At 47.0% G+C, this 20,137-nt stretch overlaps 1 protein-coding gene across 13 annotated transcripts in view; it reads right to left on the bottom strand.

Annotated features, from left to right (window-relative positions):
- The window catches only part of RASSF2 (Ras association domain family member 2), a 41,552-nt gene that overhangs the window by 16,671 nt on the left and 4,744 nt on the right, over positions 1–20,137 (bottom strand). For 9 of the 13 annotated variants that reach the window (XR_014315283.1, XM_082744476.1, XM_082744475.1 and 6 more), the window contains exon 3: positions 122–212. Coding sequence is in view for 12 of the 13 variants with exons in the window: in XM_082744476.1 (XP_082600602.1) it covers positions 122–180 (59 nt within the window). In the remaining variant the exon portion in view is untranslated. Of the gene's footprint in view, positions 1–121; positions 213–12,070; positions 12,227–13,993; positions 14,126–20,137 lie in introns of those variants that run through there. The other 4 variants (XM_082744468.1, XM_082744473.1, XM_082744469.1 and 1 more) reach the window with 4 other exon arrangements.

Here is a 20,137-nt window from a genome sequence, read left to right as displayed (position 1 = left end):
TCCCTACTTCCCACACACGGGAGCCCCTGCCATCCATGGGCAGAAGAGGCTCTTCTGCCAGGGGCTTCCATCCACATGGAACTGGCCACTGGGGGCATAACACTAAAGCCAAAAATCTTACTTGGAGATGTATTTATCTTGTCCACACGGGACGAGGGAGGTTTGGTGACTGTAGTCCATTCTTCTGTTCTCTTTTCATCAGAAGGGGAGACCTATGTTTGAAAAAAGACAGAGGTCAAAGTCAAGTTGGGTCCTTAGGGATGCAGAACTTGGGCCAGGGGAGGGGGCACATGGCTCTCTGTTCCCACCCCAGATCCACAGCTTAGGCAACCCAATGCTGACCCAGGGCTAGTGAGATACCACACTGCTGGCTGCTGCCTCTGCTTGGCACAGCCTCTGGGGGGGTGGGGGGAAACACCCAAAGGGGAGACTGACAACCCTTGGAGGGCTCCAGTCACTAAGAATGTTTGATGCCCAAGGTGGTCCCAAGGGTGACCAACAAGTTTTGCCTGAAGAGAACTTCACCACACAGAATAGAGATATGTCTGTCAGGGAAGACTCAGACTCCACTAAGGTACACTAGAGACTGGCCAGCCACCTGAAAATGCCCAGACAGAGCTGGGTGCAATAAATCTAGCATAGACACCTACAATTGCCATTAAAATAGGATAAGGTTTAAGGCAGTTAATTACCTGGGAAAATGACAACATGTTATGGAAACAAAGGTTACAAAACCATGAGTTCAATTTTGTTTAAAATATATGTAAGCCTAAAATGTGTGTGTGTATATATGTATATACATATATATATGTATATACACATTAATACGAATGGGTATAAATATTCAGATATTCAGATATATATGTCAGGGTTTCTCACCCTCAGTACTGTCGACATTTGGGCTAAAACATTCTTTGTTGTGCAGACTGTCCTCTGCATCGGAGGGCACTGTTAGCAGCATCCTGGGCCTCTACCCACTGGATGCCGGCAGCACCATCCAGTCATGACGATCAAAAATTACCCAGTGTCCCCTGGGGGCTAAACGTCCCCCAGTTAAGAATCCCCGGCATGTGTCTATCTGTATATAAAGGAATGAAGGATTGACTCTCTCTGGGGAATGGCATTACCCCAAAGTTTTTTCCAACATTTTATTATGAGAATTTTCAAACATAAAGATGAAGAAGACAATGAACGGCCATGAATATATGCTTATTCTACCCTTAACATTTGCTGCGGTGCCTGGGTGGCTCAGTCACTTCAGTGTCTGCCTTTGCCTCAGATCGTGATCCCAGGCTCCCAGGATCGAATGAGCCCCACATTGGGCTCCCTGCTCAGCGGATGGTCTGCTTCTCCAGCTCCCTCTGCCCCTCCCCCTACTTGTGTTCACTCTCCCATGTTCTCTCTCTCTCTCAAATAAATAATCTTTAGGGTGCCTGGGTGGCTCAGTGAGTTAAAGCCTCTGCCTTTGGTCATGATCCCAGGGTCCTGGGATTGAGCCCCACATCAGGCTCTCTGCTCGGCAGGGAGCCTGCTTCCTCCTCTCTGCCTACTTGTGATCTCTCTCTGTCAAATAAATAAATAAAATACTTTAAATAAATAAGTCATAGTCTTTAAGAAAAATTACTATCCTTATCACACAGCGGGCCAGCTATACATTCCTTTATCTATTCAATAATCCATCTTATCTTTTATGCATTTCAAAGTAAATTACAGACAAAACAAGTTTCATGACTTAAGATTGAGATCATACCAGTATCTTCTCCAACCACGGTGGTATGAAACTAGAAATCAATAGGAGGAGGAAAACTGGAAAATTCATGAATATGTGGAAATTGAACAACACACTCCTGAACAACCAATCGGTCAAAGAGGAAATCAAAATGGAGGTCAAAAATACCTGGAAACAAACAAAAATGGAAATAGAGCATACCAAAAGTTACGGGATACAACAAAAGCGGTTCTAAGAGGGAACTTTATAGCAATAAACACCTACATTAAAAAAAAGAGGAAGATCCCAAATAAACAACCTCGAGGAACTAGAAAAAGAATAAACTAAGCCCCAAATTAGAAGAAGGAAGGAAATAACAAAGATCAGAGCAGAAATAAACGAGAGATCAGAAAAAACAATAGAAAAGATAAATGAAACTAAGCTGGTTTTTAGAAAAGATAAACAAAATTGACAAACCTTTTGCTGGACTAAGAGAAAAAACTCAAATAAACAAAATTAGACATGAAAAGGAGACATTACAACTGACATGAGAGAAATGCAAATCTTCTTAAGAGACTACTATGAACAATTATATGCCAATAAATTGGATAATCTAGAAGAAATGGATACATTCCTAGAAACATATAACATACCAAGACTGAATCACGAAGAAAAAGAAAATCTGAATAAACCAATAATGAGTAAGATTGAATTAGTATTCAAAAACTTCCCAGATTGTGAAAAGAAAAGCAAAGCCTGGGACCAGATGGTCTCACTGGTGAATTCTACCAAATATTTAAAGAAGAATCAATATCCAATCCTTCTCAAACTCTCCCAGAGAACTAAAGAGGAGGGAATACTCCTAAACTCGTTTTATGAGGCCAGTGTTACCCTGATACCCACAGCCAGGTAAACATATGACCAGAAAAAGAAAATTACAGGCTGATATACCTAAAGAATGAGTGTAAATGTAATTCTCAACAACTAGCAAAGCAAATTCAACAATACATGAAAAAGATCATACAACATGATCAAGTTGGATTTACCCCTGGGATACAAGGATAGTTCCACACATGGAAATCATACACGATTACCTCAACAGATGAAAAAAAAAAAAAAAGCACTTGATAAAGTTCAACATCCTTTCATGATAAAAACTCCAACCAATTAAGTATAGAAGGAATATGCCTCAACATAATAGAAGACAGACATGACAAGCCCACAGCTACCATCGTACTCAACAGTGAAAACCTGAAAGCTTTTCTTCTGCAACCAGGAGTAAGACAAGGGTGTCTACCTAGACCACTCCTATTCAACACAGTACTGAAAATCCTTGCCAGAGTCTTCAAGCAATAAAAATAAATAAAAGGCATTCAAGTCAAAAAGGAAGAAGTAAAATTGTCTCTGTTTGCATAATATGATCTTATACATAGAATATCCGTGGCTCAGTCAGTTAAGCATCAACTCTTGATTTTGGCTCAGATCATGAACTCAGGGTTGTGAGATTGAGCCCTGAGTTGGGCTCCACACTCAGTGGGGAATCTGCTTCTCTTCCTCTCCCTGTGTCTCTCCCCTGACTCATACACACTCACTCTCTCTCTAAAATAAATAAATCTTTTTTTAAGAATCTTAAGGATTTTTCAAAAAAACTGTTAGACTTAATCAATGAATTCAGTAAAGTCACGGCATACAAAATCAGCATACAAAAATAGTTGTGTTTCTATACACTAACAGCAAACTATGTGAAAAAGAGATTTAAAAATCCCATTTACAATAGCATCAAAAAATATAATTCTTAGGAATAAATTAACCAAGTGCTTGATAGACCTTCACACTAAAAGTTGAATGATACTGATGAAAGAAATTGAAAAAAACAAAAACAAAAACAAATAAATGGAAAGATATCCCATGTTCATGGATCAGAAGAATATTGTTAAAATGTCCATACTACCCAACGCCACCTCTTGATCAACAGAATCCTTATCAAAATTCCAATGGCATTTTTCACAGAAACAGAAAAAATAATCCTGAAGTCTATAGGGAACCACAAAAAAACTCAAACAGCTAAAGCAATCCTCAGAAAGAACAAAGCTGGAGGCATCACGTTTCCTAAATTCAAACTGTACTACAAAGCTATAGCAATCAAAACAGCGTGATGCTGACACATAAACCAATGGAACAGAATTAAGAGCCCAGCAAAAAACCCATGCACATGAAATTAATATTTGAGAAGGGAGCCAAGAATATTCAATGAGGGAAGAATAGTATCTTCAATGAATGTTGGAAAAATTGGAAACTCACATGCAGAAGAATGGCATTAGACCCCTATCTTATACAATCACAAAAATTAACTTGAGGGGCACCTGGCTGGCTCAGCCAGTACAGCATGCAACTCTTGAGGTCATGAGTTCAAGCCCCATGTTAAGTGTGGAGGCTACTTTAAAAAAAATTAACTTGAAATGAGTTAGACTAAATGTAAGACCTGAAACTATAAAACTCTAAAGAAGAAAACAGAAATAAAGTTCCTAGGCACTGGTCTTGGCAACAACTTTTTGGATATGACACCCAAGTCATGAACAACAAAAGTAGAAATAAGTAAGTGGGACTATATAAAACTAAAAACCTTCTGTACAGCAAAGGAAACAAAGAGCAAGATGGAAAGGCCACCTACAGAATGGGAGAAAATATTTGCAAACTATAAATCTGGTAAAGGGTTACTATCCAAAATATATAAGGAACACAGAGAACTCAATAGCAAAAGAAACCCAACAATTCAATTAATAAATGGGCAGGGAAACCAAATAGACATTTTCCCAAAGAAGACATACAAGTGAACAACAGCACATAAGAAGATGCTCAATAGCAGGTTGGTAGGGAAAAGCCAGTCAAAATCACATTATCACCTCATTTGTGTTAGAATGGCTAGGTATCAAAAAGACACCTAGGTGTCTCTACCTAGAATGGCTAGGTATCAAAAAGGCGCCTGGGTGGCTCAGTGGGTTAAGCCTCTGCCTTCAGCTCAGGTCATGATCCTGGGGTCCTGGGATGGAGTCCCACATCAGGCTCTCTGCTCAGCAGGGGGCCTGCCCCCCCCCCCGGCCCCGTCTGCCTCTGCCTACTTGTGATCTCTCTCTCTCTCTCTCTCTCTGTCAAATAAATAAAATATTTTTTTTTAAAAAGACACAAGATAACAAGTGTCAAGAATGTGGAAGGATAGAGCACCTTGTGCACTACTGGTGGCAATGTAAAATGGTGCAGCCAATGTAAACAACAGTACAGCAGTTCCTCAAAGAGTTAAAAATAGAATTACCATATGATCCAGCAACTCCACATCCGGGTATATACCCAAAAGAACTGAAAGCAGGATATTGAAGAGATATTTATACATCCACATCTATAGCAGCATAAAACACAACAGCTGAAAGATGGAAGCCACTCAAGTGTTCATCAACATATGAATGGATTAGCAATTCATGTTAGACACATACCATGGAATATTCTGCAGCCTTAAAAAAGAAGGGGATTTTAACATATGCTATAACATGGAAGAACCTTGAGGACATTCAGCCAAGTGAAATAAGCCAGCAACCAAAGGACAAATACTGTGTCATGCCATTAATAGGAAGTCTCCAAAGTAGTCAACATCATAGAAACATAAGGCAGAAATTTGGTTGCCAAGGCTGGGGAGGAGCAGAATTAGTGTCTAAAGAATAGAGTTTTAGTTTTGCAACATTAAGCATTGCGTGGATGGATGGTGGTGTTGTTAGGGCAACAACAGGAATGTCCTTAATGCCACTGAACTATGCACTTAAAAATGATGAAGTTGATACATTTCATGTGTATTTCACCATGATATAAAAGAGAATGAAAGAGGGAGGCAGAAAAGCCAGTGTGATGGTGATACAATGTGAAAAGGACACAATCTGTTGTTGCTGGCTTTGAAGCTAGAGGAAGAGGGTCACAAATCCAAAGAACATGGTGTACTCTAGAAGCTGAAAAGGATGAGCAAATGAATTTTTCCCTAGGTCCTTTAGAACATAGCCTTGCTGATACCTTGATTTTAGCCCAGTGAGACCCTGTAGGTACTGACCTAAAAAACCCTAAGATCATAAATTTGTGTTGTTTTAAGCTGTTATATGTTGACACTTTGTTAAAGGAGTTGCAGGAGACAAATATAAGAGTTCCCCTAATAAAGGGGGCATCAGTGCAGAGAGGGGAGTTGAAGGCTGAGTTTCATTCTGAAAACTCAGTTCCCAACTGTGTACCCAAAAGTGGTATCCTAAGGACACAGTCATTCTAAGTTCTAAATTTTAATTTCTTGATTTTTCCTAAAAGGAAAAAAAAAAATCATAAAAAATGGAGTTCAGAGGTGCCTGGGTGGCTCCATGGGTTAAGCGTCTAACTGTTGATCTCAGCTCAGGTTTTGTTTTTGTTTCTGTTTTTAAGACTTATTTATTTATTTTATGGAGGGAGCAAGAGAGAGCTCACACAAGCAGGAAAGAATGGCAAAGAGAGAGGGAGAGAAATCTTCAAGCAGACTCCACGCTGATCAGGGAGCCTGACATGGGGCTCTATCCCAAAACCCTGAGATCATGACTGGAGCTGAAACCAAGAGTCAGACGCCTAACCGACTGTGCCACCCAGGCACCCCCTCAGCTCAGGTCTTGATCTCAGGGTCGTGAGTTCAAGCCCTGCACTGGGCTCCATACTACCTTAAAAAAAAAAAATCAGAATACATATGTACTGCGAAGAAGAAGAAGAAGAGGAAGAGAAGGAAGGAAGGAAGGAAGGAAGGAAGGAAGGAAGGAAGGAAGGAAGGAAAGAAAAGAATGAAAGAAAAAGGGGAAAGAAAATCAGACTGGTGAGAAAGTTTTGTGTTTTTTTAAGTGATAATTACCCATAACTAGTCAGTGCCCACTTTTTAAAAAAGTATCCTTTCTAAGAGAAAAACAGAGCAGGAGGCAAACCAAAAGAGACTCTTTAACTAGGAAACAAACTGAGGGTTGTTGGGGGTGGGGGATGAGGTAACTGGGTGATGGGCATTAAGGAGGGCACTTGCCGTAAAGAGCACTGGATATTATATGCAACTGATGAATCACTGAATTCTACCTCTGAAACAAGTAATACAGTATATGTTAATTAAATTGAATTTAAATTTTAAAAATGAAAAAAAAAGTCCACTTTTTATGGTTTATTTATTTACTTATTTATTTATTTTTTATTTGACAGAGAGAGAGACCACAAACAGGGGAAGCAGCAGGCAGAAGCAGAGGGAGAAGAAGACTCCTTACTGAGCAGGGAGCCCAACACAGGACTCGAACCCAGGACCCTGGGATCATGACCTGAGCAGAAGGCAGCGCTTAATACACTGAGCCACTCAGGCACCCCTATGCAGATTTAAATGTACACATTTCACAATCCCTTCTCCTGTGCCTGACATGTATGTGTCTTTTGCCCTTACTGATGGTGATTCAACAGCAAAGAGAACAGGCACAGCCCCGTCCTCAAGATGCAATAAGAGATGGTAACAGGAGACTGTTCTAGCAAGGGAAGCAGGTGCTAGGGCAGCACACAGAAGGGCACCTAAACTGGACATGAGTGGGGTCCCAGGAGCTTTCTTTCTTTCTTCCTTTTTTTTTTTTTTTTAAGATTTTTAATTTATTTATTTGACAGAGATCACAAGTAGGCAGAGAGGCAGGCAGAGAGTGAGAGGGAAGCAGGCTCCCTGCCAAGCAGAGAGCCCAACGAGGGGCTCGATCCCAGGACCCCGGGATCATGCCCCGAGCCAAAGGCAGAGGCCCTAACCCACTGAGCCACCCAGGTGCCCCTCCCGGGTGCTTTCTGAAGGAAGCATTGTCTAGGCTGAGGCCTCTGGGATGAGAAGGAACTGGCAAAAGTTTAGGACAGAGTGGTCCAGATGGAAGCCACACGCACCCCAGAGCTGTGCAAAATGGGGAGGAGGGTGCATCTGGGACCTCGACCATGTCAAGGAGTTCGAGGTGCCATGGGAGGTATGGTAGGCTGAATAATGGACCCAAAGTTACCCAGGTCCTAATCTAGGGAGCCTGTGAACGTTACCTTGTACAGTACAGGGAACCCCCCAGGTGTGATTAAATTAAGGTTCTTGGAATAGGGAGACCATCCTAAGTTACCTGGGTGGGCCCTGAACGTAATTACACGTGTCCTTATAAGAGAGGCAGAGGGAGCTTCTGGAACACCAACCCCAGCAGAGAGACAGAGAGACGGGAAGGTACTAAGCTGGATGAGGATGGAGAAAGGTCTGCGAGCTAAGGCACACAGCTCGCTGAGTCAGAACAGGCAAGCAAATGATTTCCCCGCCCCCTGCCCCCCAGAACCCTCCTGACATCTGTGTTTGGGCCAGATGAAACCCATTTCCGACCTCTGGCCTCCAGAATGTCAGAGAGTAAGTCTGTTGTTTTCAACCACCCCATCTAGGATGGTGTTTACAGCCGCCCTCAGGAGACCAGGGGAGGGTGTGATCAGACTTGAATGTTGGAACAGCTGCCCCACGCAGTCTACTTTAAGAAAGGATTGTGGCAGAGAACAGAGGCAGGGGGACCCCTGGAGGGGCCTGACCCGGGGAAGGGGGGGATGGGGGCAGATTCACCGCATCTATAGGATTTAAAGAGGCAGAGGGAGAAATAGCAGCAAAAAGATATGGAAAAGGGTCCAAGGCCAGAGTCACCGTGGGGATAAAGGCAGAGTCCAGGATGATACAGGGCTGGGGGTGGTGTCACATTCGCACGTGGCAAGCTGAGGAACAGGGGCTGACTTTGAGACAGGCCCATGGAACCCTTTGGGGCAGACGACAACAAGCATAGCCAGGTCTGCGGCCTGGGAAGGCAACCGCATGGAGCTCCCAGAGAGGGAGGTCTGGAACGCACAGAGGGCTCTGATGTACCCAGTAGGTCAGCTATGGGCAGAGGAAAAGGAATCTCTCGAAAAGAAGGAGGGAGACCTGTTGTCCCGGAAGACAAGAGAATAAGATGCCTTGCAAAGGAGGCTGGTCGGCAGAGCCAGAAGCTGGTGGTAGAAGCCCAAAGAAGAAAGCCCAGAGCAGCCTCGGGGCAGTCGTGGGGGACCTCAACCAGAGCCCATTCTGCAGCCTGCCTGGTGTAGAAATCAGATTAGCGGTGCCTAGCTGTCCACAGAAATTCTCACCCTGAGTGTTCAAGTCTTCCTCCAACTAGGGAAATGTTGTTTGAGCCTTTCTTCGTTCTATTCTCTTCCTTCCATTCTTGGTTCGGCAATGTCTCTAGCCCTCTCTCGAGCACTGTCTGCCTGTCTGTCCATCCATCCACCCAACCATCCATCCCTGCCCCGATCTCCCCCAAAGTACCATCTCATTTCACTCATTGCCTTCCATCTCCTTCTTCTCCTTAGAATTCTGCAGCTAATCTTCTAACTCGTGGATTGGGTTTGGGGCAGGACTCTCTTTTGTTCACTGCCTCTATCTAAGCTATAATTTAGTAATTTTGTTCTGCATCTGAAAGCAGTCTGTCCTGTTCTCAAGACAATTCCCTTTGATAGCATGCCCTCTTAAATCTACAGACCACACACCAATTAGGGAATTTAAGTCTTCTCTATAGTTACTAAAACTACTTGGTACTTGAGAAAAAAATAGGCAGATCAATGAAACAATATAGCATATGGAAATAGACCCAAATATATTTGGGGACACAGAATGTGGGGAGCATCTCTAAATAGCCAGGGAAAGATAGAGTAACTGTTAAAATGTTGTTGGAGAATTGACTGACCTTTGGAAAGGGGAGGTTGGGGAAGCTAAATCCCTACCTTACTCCTGCCACCAAAAGAAATCATAAATGAATAAAAAATTTAAACATTAAAACGTAAAATACTGAAAGGAAACATAAGACATATATCAACTTGAAGTGGGAAAAACTCTGCTGTGAAAGACCCCAAATCTAGAAGGTATAAATGAAAAAAAAAAAAAGAAAAGAAAGAAAGAAATGGAACCAATCTGTAAAAATTTCTGACTTCTTTCAGAAAAAAAAATTTTTACACTATCCAAAGTCAAAAGTCAATGACAAATTGAGAGAAAACATTTACAATACAATAGACAAAGGGTTAATGTCATTAATTTATAAAATTGATAAATCCATAAGAAAAAGGTTCTCTACCTAATACAAAATTGGGCAAAGGACACAGTTAATTCATAGTTAATAAATAAGTACAAATAGTTAATTGATTTATGAAAAGATGTTCAAACTCTCTAATCACTAATTTTTTTACTTGCCAGATTAATATAAATCAAGTAGTCTGATGGCCCAAATGTGGGGATTCTCCAAGATTCCATCACTACCTGTTGGGTGATATTAGCTAGGCCATCGCTGTGTATCAGAACCCCCAGGATCATGTTGCTCAATCTTTTTCTCCAACCTGAACTTCTTCCCACCTTTTTTCTTACTTTTATAAATCTTGAATTTGGGGTGTTAGGAAAACACTTATTAGCCTACCACATTGTTGAATTAAACATATAGGTCACTGATACCAGGACCCAACCCTTCTTTGTCTATCTCAAGGAAGCAGTGTTCTGATATTCCTGATATTCCTTAAACAGAGTATTGTTCCTCACACAAGGAAGGGTCAGAGGAAGATGGCTGATGGGGCTGGAATGTGGATTCAATGGGACACTTCCTCCAAGGGCGCTTGCCGAAATCTGCAGCCTTGGGGAGAGGGACTGGTTCAGCTGGCTCGTTGCAACTCTTCGGCCTTGTCTGTTATTATCAAGAATTTATGGGGCTCTCCGGGACTCCAAAATGCCTTGTAAGAATCATTTGCCTGCAATGCTTCCACGATGTCTTGAAAATGGCAAAGGGGCAAGGGGCCATCACCATCTTTTTGAGGAAGAGAGAGCACAATGGGGAGGAAGGCGGGACTTCCCCTGTGGGTCAGCATCTCAGACACAGAACTGAAACAGCTCGCAGGTGCCCACACAGAAAAGGAAGGGGAGAATAGGGGATGCAAACGAAAGGACGACTTGGACACAACACATAAATTTTATAGAAAAATAACTTTCAAAAAAACTATTCATAAAAAAATCATTAACGCGGAGTTGCTCTTTGGAAGTCTGAGTCATACAAAAACCGACTGACCTCCCTCTAGGAACATCGTTATTCACCCCTCAAGAATTCTAAATCGGTACAACTTCCCTGTAAAAAGACTTTAAGAGGTAAAATGTATATTGAAGCACATCTGCTTAAAGGTCTGGAGGTGCATGTATCATTGGGTCTGCCACGTTGGGACAGGAGCCTCTCAGGGCTCAGTCACACTGGAGACCCATTGGGGCCACCAAGTAATCAGTCCTTCCTTCTGACCCAGACTTCACACCCTGGCAGAATCTTCTAGGTTCTCTTCAGCTCCATCAAATGCCTGGGCAGTACCATGAATCTTTGCTAGTGGTAGATAGGAAGACCCATCCATTACGTCCTGCTTGTACAACTTTCCCTAAGATCCAAGAGAATGTTTTGACAACTGGAATTTTCCTCAGCCATTGGAGGTGATGACATCCCAGCCACAGAGAACTTTCTAGGCCTGCTCTTCAAGCTCCATGAGTGTGTCCATGCTCCTCTACAGACCCAAGCAAACTCACGTGGTCCCTAGACCCTGATCCAAAACTTAGCTCCCCCTTCAAAGTATCTTCCCTGCCCCTGGGCAGTGTTGGGGGGCAGGCGCTCACACCTCAGCCAGCTCCTCACAGTGCTAGCCACCACCCAGAAATCATCCATCTGGTGTTGCTTTCCCCCTCCTGGGCTTGGAGCTTCCCCTTTCTGGACCCCAGCCCCCAGCCTATGATTCTCTCCTGTGAATCTTCCCATGATCATTATATTTTCAAGGGAGGGAGTGGATTCCTGCTGTCCTAGGTAAGAGGATTTCCAGAAGCAGGGCCCCACACAAGGATTTTTGGACACATGAGTTAATGAGGACGTGTTCTCAAGAGAGCCCTGTCAGCAAGTGAGGGAAGCGGGACCAGGCCGGGGAAGGAGCCGGGTGACCGGATTCATTCAGCTGGAGCCCAGCCACAGCCTGATCCCGTGGGAGCTCTGGGGTGTCAAGAGCACCACGGACTTGGACAGGCAGGCTGGCCTCTGTAGCCCTGGGCTAGTCTGTCGTCAGCTGAGAGCCGTCCTGGGAGGAGGGGTGAGCTCCCACACACGGCCCTGCAAGAACCCATCTGAGGACAAGGGAGCCACTAAGACTGAGCAGGAATCCCCTTTCTCCCACCTGCCATCCAGCAGGGAGGAAGCAGCTGCCCACCCCGCACCCCCCAAGCTGGCCAGGTGCACTGTGAGGCTGAGGTGCAGGGATGGGGACACTCACTTGCCAGAGCTCTGGACCAATCATAGTCCTGCAGCTGTGGTACAAAGGGGCCCTTCCTCTTCCTCTTCACAGACCTGCCCTTGCACAGGTGTCTCCAGCTTTCCCAAGAATAAATGAGGGGCCGTGCAAGCCGCTGACAGTCACCAGCTCAGCTTCCTATGAGGAAGGCAAACATCGAGCCTTCAACTTGCTCCAGGAGGGAGAGAAGGCATCCAAAGCTCTCTTCAAGGAGAGCAAAATCTGTGTTCTTAGCTCTTGGTTCCTCCAAAGCCCAGGGCCCTCACTCCCGTTCTGCTGGACCCCTGGAAAACACACTGAGGTTCATCTGGCCTCAGAACCTCCCTGGGACGCTGGCTAAGCCCAGCAGTTTCTGCTCCAGCCTATGGACCACGTGTGTCTCATCTTATTGAGTCACTGGAAGGTCCCCAGAGGGAGAAGGGCAAAGGCAGAACAGAAAGGCTGGCAACCCAGGCCTTGGCAGGAGAGCCCGGAGGAGATGAAGAATCCACTTCATTTCTGACACCGTCTTCCTGGTGGCGCAGCGGGAGCCAGCCTTGACCTCAGCAACTAGGGCAGGATGGGGGTGGGGGGGGTGGCCACTGCCCATTAACAGGACCCAGGCAGTCCCAGTCTCTAAAACAGGACAGTGAGGAGAGTGAGACAGGCTAGGGCATGGGAGGGCTTGCCACAGAGAATGCCCAGAGGGGCAAACCGCAAAGAGCTCCCATCTGACTGATGAGAGGGACGTGCCATCTGCGAGGCCACAGCGGAAACCAAAGCAGGAAGGAGAAGCAGCTGGCCTTGAGACACACTGCAGCTCAGAGGCTCTGCTTGTAGGTGCTCCTGAGACTCTCTCTGAGTGAGGACAGCGAGGTGTGGAGAGGGAGGTTAGCAGGGTTGATTTAAAATTCCACATGTCCAGGCTGCCCCTCATCCCAATGACATCAAACCCACTGAAAGGGGCCCAGGTATGAGCATTTTTATAGTCTTCCCCGGGGGGTGCCGATGTACAACCAGAGCTGAGAACGACCTAGAAATCTGATAGGGACAGAGCTGAGTAGACTGAGGACACCACTCAGTGCGTCTCAAAACAGCCTTTCAGGAATGGAAGGAATAGAATTTTCTGAAAGCCAACTGAGTCGGGTCTTCAGCATCCCCCTCCTCATTACTAATATCTCAGCAGGGAAGAGAGGGCGGCACAGAGCATCCCAAAGGGTGGGTGTAGGCAGGGACAGAGGAGCGAGTTGACGCAAAGGGCCCCGTGACACGCAAACCAGAGCACCAGAGCAGAGAGGGCAGGAAGTCAGCTCTGGGCCCCAGAAACAAAGGAAATGCACACTGGAGGCCCACAGCTTCCCCTTTTAGGGCCTGTCCCCACCTCTTCTCTGAGTCCTGCTCTGCCCCGCTCCCCAGGGGGATGGTCTAGAGCTCCTGGGCTGGAGTAGAAAATTCTCCTGCACAGTGCTTCATACTATAGTATTAAAGACAGTCTCGTCGGGTATCCTGAGGGACTCTGCTTTGTAACCAAGCAGGGGTTACAGAGGAGATCGGGCTGACCCCTGTGGACTTCAGCCCCTTGGTAGAGGGGCAGGAAGAAGTGTCGATGGCAAACAGGAAACCCCAGCCCTATTGCGCCACCCGAGGAAGGAGACTAGAGTTGTGGCCTGGGACCCTGCCAAGTTCTAGAGATTACCAGAGATTCCACCACCTGGTTCCTGAACCTGAACCTGCCCCAGAATGGGCAAAATTCTGGCTGGCCGGGAAGCAAGCAGCTCACCTTGCCTTTCACCTTCATTCAATAAAAGGCCACTTACTGGCCAGGCCTGGGTCCTCTCCAGGGCCTGTTCACCTTACTGATGCTCCCTTCCCTGAATGTACCACTTCTGTCCCCTTTTCCAGGCCTAGAGGCCCCCGGTGACCTACCCACACGGCTATCCCAGTCGCTCCGCTCAGAAAGAGTCTGGCACCAAACACCACCAAAGCGGGAGCTAAGGTCAAATGTCTTGAGTATATGGACAGCACTCTCTCAGCTTTCCATCTGACAGTGAATAAAGGCTTTCATTCAGTCCCCGCCCCAAAAGCATGCTAAGCATCACGAAAGGGGAAGTGGAAGGTATTTGGTAAGAGGTGGGAAGGTGGAAAAAGGCTCAGGAGAACTAGGAGTTCTGAACTAGGAGAAGACAGGTCTCGGGAGGCACCTTGACGCCTGTTTCCCTCATCAGTCAAGAACAGAACAATCACACTATTATTATTAAGCTAATAACAAGACACCAGATGTGAATCATAGACAGCTACCATAAACGAGAGTTCACTGTGGGCCACCTAGTATCTGCTTTGGCTCGTTTCATCCCCACAATGACCTCATGGAGAAACCTCAATATCCCCATTTTGCAGATGAAGCCAATGAGGCACAAAGAAGCAAAGTCCCTGGTCCCCAAGTACACAGCCAGGAGGGAGGTGGGGGTCAAACCTGGAACTGTGTGAGTTCTGGCAAAGCAGAACCCTCTTGAGGTGAAGGGGAAGAAAGAGTTTCAGCTAAAACTCAACTGAGCCAGCGGTACCCTAGAGGAGGGGCTCTCACACTGGAGTGTGGACCAGAAGGCTCTGGAGGGCTACTTCAGTACAGATTGCTTTCCCCCATCCCCCACCCCCAGCTACAGATTCAGTCCTTCTGGATGGGGTCAGAGGACGTGCATTCCTAACAAGCCACCTCCCCAGTGATGCCAGCCTTGTGGGTAACAAGGCTCTAGAAGCTTTACCTTCTTCCTTACAAGAAAGAACCCACTGGGAAGACTTTATTTTCACCATTTACAGATGAGGAAACAGAAGGTCCTAGAGGTCAGGCAACTCGATCCAGGTCACAGAGCCAACATGAAGCCCAGAGCCTCCTTCTGTGGTGCCCTGGCTAAGCACTGGGTATGGGGGGCTTCCGCTGCCAGCCACAGCAGGCCCAGGGGGCCTGGGGAAAGGGGGGGCAGTGAGTAAATAGCTGGACAGACAGGATGTAGGTAGAGCAGACCCTTCAGGGGCCAGGGATAGAGACCTCAGCCAGGGACCTGGGCACCTGCCACAGACCCTAAGACACATCTACCCTCTGTCCAAAGAAGAGCTACCCCTCACCTCATGGATCCCAAAACCACTGGCTCCCCCAACCCGGAAAAAGCTGGGGGCCCTGACTGAGGACAGGTATGAGGCCCCTGCTGACGGGAAACATGGCTCCCATCCCCAGAGGCAGCCCCTGCCTGGCCCACCCTCTCCGGTGAGGAGCTGAGATTCCAGCCACGCTGGGCTCCCCACCAGCAGCTTGACCTATGAAGTCCCTGCTCTTTCCGCCACCAAATGGGACCCTAGCCCACTCTGCTCGGGCCTTCTGTACACAAGGCTGAGTCCCCAGTGTGGCTGGGGCAGATCTGAGGAAACGGTCCTGGGATTCCTGCCAGAAGGGCCTGCCTCCCCTTCCACACCAGCGGGCGGGTGGCCAGGTGAGTGACCTGGAAGGTCACCACTGCGACTCACCCAAACAATCATTTCAGAGGCCCGGATGAGCAACTACTTGCTTATAGGAAAGTCCCACCAGTGTCCACAAGATTTTGACCTTCTGGATGTTTAGAAGGAAACCCAAAGTCCCCTAATCTTCTATCAGAGAACCAGGGTGTTGGAGCAGGACGAAAAAAAAAGGCATTAAGGAAGTAAAAACTCCAGACAGAAAATGCTGTGTGTGTGTGTGTGTGTGTGTGTGTGTGCATGTATGTAGAATTTAGACTCTGGCTCCGAGGAACCAGAGATCTAGAAAGCCAACCCTCCAATTCGACAGACCCTCCTGCTTCCCCAAAGCAACCGCTTCATCACCACCCACCAGAGGGGTCTTGCCAAGATCAGCCCCTCACAGGCTAGGATTCAGCAACATGCCAACTTCTGTGTGGCTGAGGTAGCCTGAGGAAAAAGTGGGAAGTCAGCAAGAGGCCACACTGGCCCTAATAAGGGAAGAAAGATGAAACATTCCTTGACCTGCATCTCTCAAAACCAAGGTCTATTTTATAGGGTAATTTCATGTGCTACCTCAGGAAGGGCAAATTAAGCTTTCCTCCACCTGATAATTATGGGATTTAGGTGGAGCCTGTCCCACAGGGAGGGCCTGAGGCCTGGAGCCCCCGCTTGCTGTCCGTGGTTAGTCTCTCAGCTATGCAGGGATGTGCTGACCTATCAGGGCAGGTGAGGACGGGCGGCCTCCAGCTCCCCATTTCCTACAAGCACAGGTTTCTTTCTGGCCATTCTTCCTGTTTACTGAGCGATTTCTCTGAGACTCATCTCTGACCTCACTTCCCCTTCCTCAGGGAACCCCAGCAGCTCTTCCTTTTTTGGTGCTAGAAGCTAAGGCCGAGCTTTGTGTGCAGAGATAATGAGGTTCCTGCTCCTCGCTACCTGGGGCCAGGATTGGGCACCCAAGAGCCAGGACCGTGGGCTTTATCCATGCCCCCCACCATCTCTCCCCTCCCACCCCCAAGATGGGCAGGTTCCTGGCATTTCAGAAACAGTAAAGAAGGGAGAGCAAAGGAGGAATCCTGTGGACACTGAGCCCTCCCCTGGGGCAGCTATTGGAGGGGGACCTCCTTTCACCTCCTTAATACCCCGTGTGTGGAAAAATTCACCCTCACACAACAGATCTCAGATCCTTCCGAGTACCAGGAAAGACGGTTTATCTGGGGGTTTCCAGAGCATTTCCAGGAGGCTGACAGGGGGAGTTTTCCACAAAACCACGTTCCTACCCTCCTCTGCCTGCTCTGCCACCAGCTAACTAACCCTGAAGAAAAATCAGCACCGTGCAACACAGAACCTCTCCTCAAGATGGGCTTCAAAGCCTGTCTCTGTAAAATCTTTACACTCCCCCAAATGCCCAGGATTAAAAGAGCAGCCTCCCACTGGACAGAGAGAAGACAGGCCAAACCAGGTAAAGAAACTTCAGAGTTCAGTGGGCAAGTCTGTCCCTCCCACACCTAAATCCTCTTACTGACTCTCTGGAGAGCCCGACAGGCCTTCTGGAAGCTCACTTACCAAGGAACTAAAAGCTTTTCACACAGAACAAGGTGTCCCATTGAAAAGCCACTTGATCCACTCCCATGACGCCTAAACAGGGCCACAAGACCCAGTTCTGGGTCCCGAAGCTTCCTGACCCCTTTCACCTCAGAGTCGACACACCATCTTCCCTGCTCCCCACCCCACTGCACCACGTCCCGGACTACCTTGTCACATGCACCAGAGAGCCATCCTTGTCCCAAATGTCTGTGTGATCAACTGTGAAGTTCCATATGGAGCTTCAGGAAGAGGGCTCTGCCCACCTAAGGCCACCACCCATCTCTCCGGAGCACTTGAGGCCTCACAAACCCCACCAGCTAATGCCCCTGCTGCACACCAGCCCGCCCACCCCACCTGCTGACAGAACATTCGACAGCCATACCCCCAGCCACCATGGTGGCAATTTAACAGGTTATGGTGGGGAGTTGGCAGGTCAAGTTCAGCCCCGGGATCTGGAACACACACAGAGGACGCTTGAAATCGAAATGATGAGGCTGTCGTTCTCAGCCTTCAAGACGGATGGTCCCAATAACCCACCTCTAGCAGGTTTGGTCCTTTCTCACTGCAAGACGGCTCTGAGGTTCAAGGCACAGTGAACCCCAAGCACACCCACTCAAACCCACCACAGAAGCCGCCATCTGGGACCTGAGTCCCAGCTGTCAGCAACCAGAAAGCCACACCTGCGGTCAACTCCGAGGCCAGGGGCGCTGCATTCGTCAGTGCCTGGCCACCTGCCCTTGGCTCCCCCAGGCCAACGGGGAGGTCAGAGCCTGCCCCCAACCCCAGTGGGGAAGATGGCAGGGTTGGGACGGATGGCCAGGACAAGGACCTCATGGCCCTGCCTGAAACAAAACCCCCAGGGACAAAACACCGCCACTCTCCCATGGGGCTGTTTCATTCCTTGTTACGTAAAACATTTCTATTTCTTTGACAAATATAGGGAAGCACAAAGATTATTGAATGATTCTAATTCTATGCCATCCCTAGGACAGGCAAATTCACAAAGGCAGTGCGTGGAAATGAGGTTGCCAGGGGCTCTCAGGTCGGGAATGGGAAGTTGACAGCTGATGGGTACAGGGTCTCTGGGACAAGGGAAGAGCTCTGGAGAGGGAGTCCGGCGAGGGTCATACAACATAGGGAGTACACATAATGTCACTGTTGTCGTTGAAACATTTGGGTCCCGACAAGTTTTAACATTGAAATATTAACCCAGAATGGCCTGGATTAGGAAGCGAGGCCTTTGGGCATGACTAGTGCCCTTCTCAGAGACCCCATGGAGCTCCCCCATCCTTCCTGCCACATGAAGTTATAACGATAAGTCTGAGATCTAGAACAGCCTCTCGCCCACCTCTGTGGGCACCCTAATCCACACTTCCAGCCTCCAGAACTTCGAGAAAGTCATCTCTGGGGTTTTCAACTCATTCAGTCTATGGCATCCTCTGACAAGAGACTGCACAGCCCTTGAATTCCACACTTAAAAATGCTGAAAAGGACAAATTTTCTATTACATATATTTTACCATCATTAAAAACAAAAATATTTAACTTAAAAAAAGACTAAGATCAGTATCTCCCCGAAATGCCACCACACAGAGACAATCACTGCGAACATTTGCCTGCACATCCTTCCAGAGACAAATATAAAATGGAGGGGAGGATATATTTGCAAAGAACACAGTTGGGTAACCTGATTTTGAGAAATATTATATTTTTCCACAGTAATAGATGCACATCGCTCCCCTGTATTTTTTGCAGCCCCATGGTATTCTAGTGTGTACATATGGAGGTGTTTCCTGGCCACCCAAAAGCAGAGAGTTCCTATGAACCTTTTCGTGAGCCAAAGCGACCTAAAGCAAAGAATCAATTACCATTAATCTATATGGGAAAATGTGTTAGCGTTCCCAGACCCAAACATAACCTCGTTTAGGTTTTTCTGATACCTTGGGACACATCTTGCTAACAGATAACACAAAATAAATCAAGACAAAGCACAGATGCTCACAGACACAGTTCAAAGCTCCGTCCGGCGTTGGCTTGATGCTGAGACAGTGAGATGCTGAGAGTAGGTCCCAGGGAAGGAGAGGGGCCACTCTCATCACGGGCGGTGGAGGTAGGGGGTACAGTGCTGAGTGCTACTTATGCTTTTTGCCTTTTTTTCATAAAAACAAAAATCCTGGGACGCCTGGGTGGCTCAGTCAGCTAAGCATCTGCTTTCAGCTCAGGTCATGATCCCAGGATCCTGGGATCCAGTCGTACATCAGATTAGGCTCCCTGCTTAGCAGGGAGCCTGCTTCTCCCTCTCCTTCTGCCGCTCCCTCTGCTTATGTGCTCGCTCGCTCTCTCTGATAAATAAATAAATTTAAGAAACTGAAAATCCTTTTTGGATTTCTTTCTTTAACAAAACAGGTACTAATGTAGATCCTTCTTAAAAAACCAAGCAGCGGGGGTGCCTGGGTGGCTCAGTGGGTTAAAGCCTCTGCCTTCAGCTGAGATTGTGATCTCAAGTTCCTGGAATCAAGCCCTACATCAGGCTCTCTGCTTGGTGGGGAGCCTGCGCCCCCCCCCCCCGCCCCACTCTCTCTGCCTACTTGTGATTTCTCTGTCAAATAAATAAATAAAATCTTTAAAACAAAAACAAAAACAAGCAAGCAGCCTAAGGCAAACAACTTTGGAAAAGTCAGGGCTACCTGGACCAGAATTAACATGTTTGCTTTTGTTGAGGTTTACTCTCCATTTCGGTGGTTATTATTACAAAGAATGCTGCAAGGGACATCCCTGTGCACATATTTTTCTGCACTTGCCTAATTACATCCCTAGGATAAGATTTCCCACCAGGGCCACCGTGGAGTCCGGGACTCCCTCCACAGGACTGTCTACAGAGCTTTGGGGATAAAAATCACAGCAGGGACGTCGAATTCTGCCACACAAGGGTCTTTTTCGCCACATAGAATTTTCTGGACTCTCACTTGGGTGTCTGTGGCATGGCATAGCAGTT

The sequence above is a fragment of the Mustela nivalis genome, assembly GCF_964662115.1.
Source record: "Mustela nivalis genome assembly, chromosome: 8".
Classification (NCBI taxonomy): domain Eukaryota; kingdom Metazoa; phylum Chordata; class Mammalia; order Carnivora; family Mustelidae; genus Mustela; species Mustela nivalis.
This window is presented reverse-complemented; position numbering and strand designations above follow the sequence as displayed.